The following is a 5,559-nucleotide window of genomic DNA, read 5'->3' on the forward strand; positions in this document are numbered from 1 at the left end:
AATCTACCCTCACAGAATTCACAAATCACCCAGAAATATGAAAAAGGGAATGAATACAGTCGCGAAATTTGTATGACAAAAGGTAAATAAGTCAATGTACAATTTATTTGTTTCCACTTGCGTTTCTTGGCGTATACATAGAACTGCTTCGTAGAACAGACGATCGTGATTCAGACCATTTACAACGAATGCCATCATCCCCTCCCCTGCCCCTGTAACACAGGCCATCTAGTTCAACTCTGGTGCAGGGAATCCATTCTGTGGAAGCATGTAAACATTCACTTGGAAAAGGCAAAGTTAATCAGGGAAAGTGAACGTGGTTTTACAATGTTCTGTCTGACATGAGTACTTTCTGTGAGGGTTGGAGGGCTGTGGCCTAGATGTAGTCCAAATGGATTTGGGCATCACTAAAGACCGCTCTCATCTCGCTGCTACCATCAGGAAGAAGGTACAGGAGCCTGAAAACCGTCTCCTCCTGGTTCAAGAACAGCATCTTCCCAGCAACTACCAGGGTCTTGAACACTGCACGGCACTAACCTGGAAAAGAGGTGGGAGTGGAACAAATCCTGGAGAGTGATGGGTGGATACTGCCGATGGGGGTTTCATTGATACACTGGGTGGTGGAGTTAGTGACAAAGGCTCGAGGTGACAAAGAGACAAAGGAGTGTCACATAAGGAGACGAGGAGGAGTGAAATAATAAACCCGAAGGTGGACTATGGGTGGAAAGGGACGGAGGAAGGGGAAAGAGGGGGATATTGTCAGATGTACAAGGAACTGTAGATGGTGGTTTCCAAAATAAAGACACAAGTGGTGGAGTAACTCAGCGGGTCAGGCATCATTTCTGTAGAACATGGATAGACAGCTTTTGAGTCAGGATCCTTCTTCAGACTGATAGAATAGGGGAGGAAATTGGACAAGAAAGGTGGGGGCGAGACAAGGCCTGGCAAGTGATCGGTAATTAATTCAGAGTACAGGTTGGCATTACGTGATTGAGAACACAGACACGGGGCACTTTCCTCGTTTAGCTGAGGCATTGCCTGCATGTAAGGGGGAGGGGACACTGGATTTGTATACAACACTAGCTAGACCACAGCTTGAAAACCATGCACAGTCCCACTCCCAGTCATGACTGGATCTGAACTGGAGAGGGTGCAGAGAAGCCTCACAAGGAGATTGCCAGGGCTGGAAAACTCTGTTGAAAGATTGGGGAGGCTAAGGTAGTTTTCTTTGGAATAGAGAAGGCTGTGGAGAGTCTTAGAATTTTAAATGATATTTGAACATATAAATAAATGGATAGGAATGGTTTAGAGGGCTATGGGACAATGGGACTAGCCCAGTATGCCAACTTGGTCGGCATGGACAAGGTGGGCCGAAGGGCCTGTATCTGTGCTGTACAGCCTATGACACTACTGTAGAAACAAGGAATGGCAGATGCTGACTTAACAAAGAAAGAAGATGAAAGATTTCACGCTTGCTGTAAAAACCTCAGTCTGAGGAAGGTTCCCAACCTAAGGCATCCAGAGATTTTGTCTGACCCGCTGAGTTACTCCAGCACTTTGTGTCCTTCTATAATCCTACAACTTAATTGAGGTGCATAAAATTATGAGGGCCTGGAGCAGTCAAAAAAGGGACAGAGATTTAAAGACATCAGAGGAAGGAGTAAAGGGGAGAGGAAGCTAAATATTTCAATAGTAATCGCAATGTTTGGGGGTGGCACAGTGGAAGAGTTGCTGCCTTACAGCGCCAGAGACCCGGGGTAGATCCTGACCACAGGTGCTGTTCTGTACAGAGTTTATACATTCTCCCGGTGACCGCGTGGGTTTTTCTCCGGGTGCTCCGGTTTCCTCCCACACCTCAAAGACATACGGGTTTGTAGGTTAGTTGTCCCTAGTGTGCAGGATAGAACTAGTGTGCGGGTGATTGTTGGTCAGCGTGGACTCGATGGGCTGAAGGGCCTGTTTCCGCGATGTTTCTCTCGACTAAACTAAAATGTCTGATGGATAGAAATTGTAACAAACAAGGGGAACGGTTCAGTTGTGGCAACGAAATCTCAGGATTTAGACACTTGCTTTTCGTTGGAACCTTTCCTTGACCTCCAGGCAGTCCGAGACCCTGCACCCCACGAGAGACATTTGACGGGTGGCCAATGGAGACACAGCTGCTAATTTCAGCACAGCAAGATCCCACAACAATCGGGATCATCGCCAGATGTGGTCTGTGGGCAAACTGTTGACCAGAGGTTTTGAGTTTTCCCCTCCAGACAAGGTCACAGTCGCTGGGTGAGGGCAGGAGGGCTCGTGGCTGATGTCAATGCCTTGGACAGTGTTACACACCCCTGTCAAGCCTGGAGTGTAATGCCCCTGTTCTGGAGAGAGTGGGGTTGAAAGCCACAAGCTCCAGGCACGGCTAGGAGTGCTGCCCACTAGTTGGGTACTTGGGGACTTGGGGAGGCGTAGGGTTAAACTGAACCCCAAACACCTCCCTCTGGCTGAAATACCTGGAGCACAACAAAGTGCAATAAATACAGGGAATGCTGGCAGCACGCAGCGGCTTGGGGAGCAGGTGTGGAGGGAGAAACAGAGCTGACATTCCAGTCCATGGCCCTGCATCATACAGACTGCTTCCAGCACTCCTACACACCTCAGAGTGCTCACAGTTGCTGCCAATTTATAGACTGTAGACTTTAAATATACAGCATGGGAACAGGCCCTTCGGCCCACCGAGTCCGTGCTGACCAGAAATCACCCCGTACACTTGCACTATCCTACACACTCGGGACAATTTACAATTTTACCAAAGCCGATTAACCTATCCTGCCCTCAATGTCACATGTCCATCGCAAGTTCATGTTACAGGAGTAAAATTAGGCCATTCGGCCCATCAAGTCTACTCTGCCATTCAATCATGGCTGATCTATCTTTCCCTCACAACCCCATTCTCCTGCCTTCTCCCCATAACCCTGACACGGGTACTAATCAAACATCCATTGACTTGGCCTCCGCAGCCTTCTGTGGCAATGAATTCTGCAGATTCACCACCCTGTGACTAAAGAAATTGCTCCTCATCTCCATTCTAAAGGCGCGCCCTTTTATTCTGATTCCGTGCCCTCTGGTCCCAGACTCTCCCCCACACATCACCCACTGACTCTTCCCTTTCTCTCCATCGCAGTCTAGGCACAAACCTGCAGACTCCATCCACTCACGTGACTCCACATCCACCCGCACTGCTACCTGTAAGAACTCCGTTCCATTCTCTCTGTTCCTCTCCCGCATTGCTCCTGCAGAGAAACGTTCTGACAGTGGTCTTCCACCTCGACTCTGTTTCTCCCTCTCCTCAGAAGCCGCCTGACCCGCTGAGTGTCTCTCACCAGAAGCGTAGAACATGGAATAGTACAGGCCCTTCGGCCCGCGATGTCCGTGCTGAACATGATGCCAAGTTTTAACTAATCTCCTCTGTCTGCACGTGATCCATGTCCCTTCCATTCCCTGCTTATCCCTGTGCCCATCTAAAAGCCTCTTCAATGCCACTGTCCCTTCTGTCTCCGCCACCACCACCACCACCCCTGGCAGCACGTTCCAGGCACCCACCACTCTCTGTGTAAAACATTTGCCCTGCACATCTCCTTTGTACTTTGACCCTCTCAACTTAAAGCGATGCCCTCTAGCCTTTGACATTTGGACCCTGGGGAAATGGATCTGACTGTCTACCCGATCCATGTCTCTCATCATTGTAAATACTTACATCAGATCTCTCCCCCCCCCCCCCCCCCCCCCCCCCCCCCAACATCCAGGTTCAACAATCCAAGTTTGTCCAACTAATATTCTCTAATTATGGCATAATTCTAGTAAACCTCTCTCTCCGCAGCCTTCCTGTAATGGGACGACCAGAACGACACGCTGTACTCCAGAAGCAGCCTCATTAATGTCCCACATTGTTGCATCATGACTTCCTGACTCTTAAACTCAATGCCCTGACGGATGCAAGCAAGGAAACCTTCTTTACCACTTCAACGTTAACGCATTCTCTCTCTCTCTCTCTCTCTCCACAGATGCTGCCTGACCTGCTGGGTTTTTGTGTCCAGCATTTTCTGTTTTTAGTTCATATTTCCAGCATCTATTGACCCGACCAACAGCGACAATTTACAGTCCACAAACACGGAATCTGTCCGCCTCCCCACCCCCTCCCCGGGTTTGGTGAGTGGGGTCTAGACTAGACGAGGGATTCAGAGACTGGGGTCGGGTCAGAGTCCAGACTGTTCATGGAGCTGAGGCCGGTGTCGGAGTCGTCGGTGGCGGCGGCGGTGGCGGTGGTGGTGGTGGCGGCGGGGCAGCCTGCGGGGGTCTGGCCCGGGGTCTGGGGGTCTTGGCCGGTCCGCTGCGCTTGGCGCAGTTCCCGCAACAACCTCTCCATCTCTCCCCGCCTGAGTTCGCGGTCAGCCCGGCTGCGCTCCAGCTCCAGGGCGCACGTCTCCAGCTCGCCGGCCAGACGCCGCCCGGCGCCCACACTGGCGTCCAGCTCATCCCGGAGCCCCCCGGCCTCTAGCGGGACCTCGTCCCCCGGCCACTCGGCCCCTTCCTCCCCTTCCCCCCGCGGCCCCGGGGCCCCGCCGCTCCCTCCCTCCAGGTACGTGTCCTGCACATAGTTGGCTCCGTGCTCCCTCATCCTGTCCTGGTGAACCCTGGCCTCGCAGCGCTCGATGTCCCGCTCCAGCTCCCGCAGCCGCTGCATCTGCTGGCGGATGGTGTGGTCCTGAGACAGGACCAGGTGAACCAGTGTCTCCATGCGCTCCCCGCTCCTCCACCCCTGCGTCCCGCTCCCCTGCTTGTGGCACCGCTTCATCTTGGCCAGCTTCCTGAACGCCTTCCTCACCACTCTCCTGTGCTTGTCCCGGGACATGGCCATGCTGCTCCCCGCCGCTGCCCGCACCCTGCACGGGTTGCCCTTGCTGTTCACCACCTTGGCCTGAGCGCTCCTCGGCCCCGTCCTGCCCAGCGCCACTCGCGTCTTCTCCAGCACGAAGGTGACATTGTCCCGCTCCTCTCCCCACGCCGTCCACAGCCTCAGCATCTTGGTCTTGTTGGGCAAAGTCCTCTCGAAGCCTCGCCACTTCTCCACCAGGCAGTAGGTGTCCGGGGCACCGGACAACAGGTCGCTCAGCCTCGCCTCTTCCAGCAGAGCGGCGATCACGTCCTGGCAGCTGGTGCGCCTGGACAAGCCGGAGACCAGCTTCTCCTCCTGACAGACCCACACGCTGATCTTGCACACCTCTCCCTCCATCCCGGCCTCGGGGAGTCGCCAGTCCTTCCCCTCTCTCTCGCCGCGCTCGACTGTCCGGGAGCTGCGGCCGCCGGCGCTCACTCCCTCCTCTGTATCAGCGTCCCACGACCCCTGGTCCAGGGTAGCGGCATCTCCCGGCACCGTGCCCACACCCATGGGGCAGCCCGCGGCTCTGTGAGTACAGGAAGACTAGCAGCAAGAATATCCCCGGCACTCTGGCAGCATCCAGACCCAGAGTAGAGGAAGATGGTTACAGTCCCAGCTGTGAGACTGACTGCATC

At 53.7% G+C, this 5,559-nt stretch overlaps 1 protein-coding gene across 1 annotated transcript; it reads right to left on the reverse strand.

The window, feature by feature from the left end:
- Nucleotides 1-3,801: 3,801 nt before the first annotated feature.
- rassf10 (Ras association domain family member 10) lies at nucleotides 3,802-5,559 on the reverse strand. The gene has a single exon (XM_033038550.1). The coding sequence runs from the start codon at nucleotides 5,432-5,434 to the stop codon at nucleotides 4,211-4,213; it is 1,224 nt and encodes a 407-aa protein (XP_032894441.1). The 5' UTR covers nucleotides 5,435-5,559; the 3' UTR covers nucleotides 3,802-4,210.

The sequence above is a fragment of the Amblyraja radiata genome, chromosome 20 (genome assembly GCF_010909765.2).
Source record: "Amblyraja radiata isolate CabotCenter1 chromosome 20, sAmbRad1.1.pri, whole genome shotgun sequence".
NCBI classification, from domain to species: Eukaryota; Metazoa; Chordata; class Chondrichthyes; order Rajiformes; family Rajidae; genus Amblyraja; species Amblyraja radiata.

Coding starts and splice junctions, on each gene's coding strand:
- rassf10 (XM_033038550.1), bottom strand. CDS start 5,434: ATGGGTGTGGGCACGGTGCCGGGAGATGCCGCTACCCTGGACCAGGGG.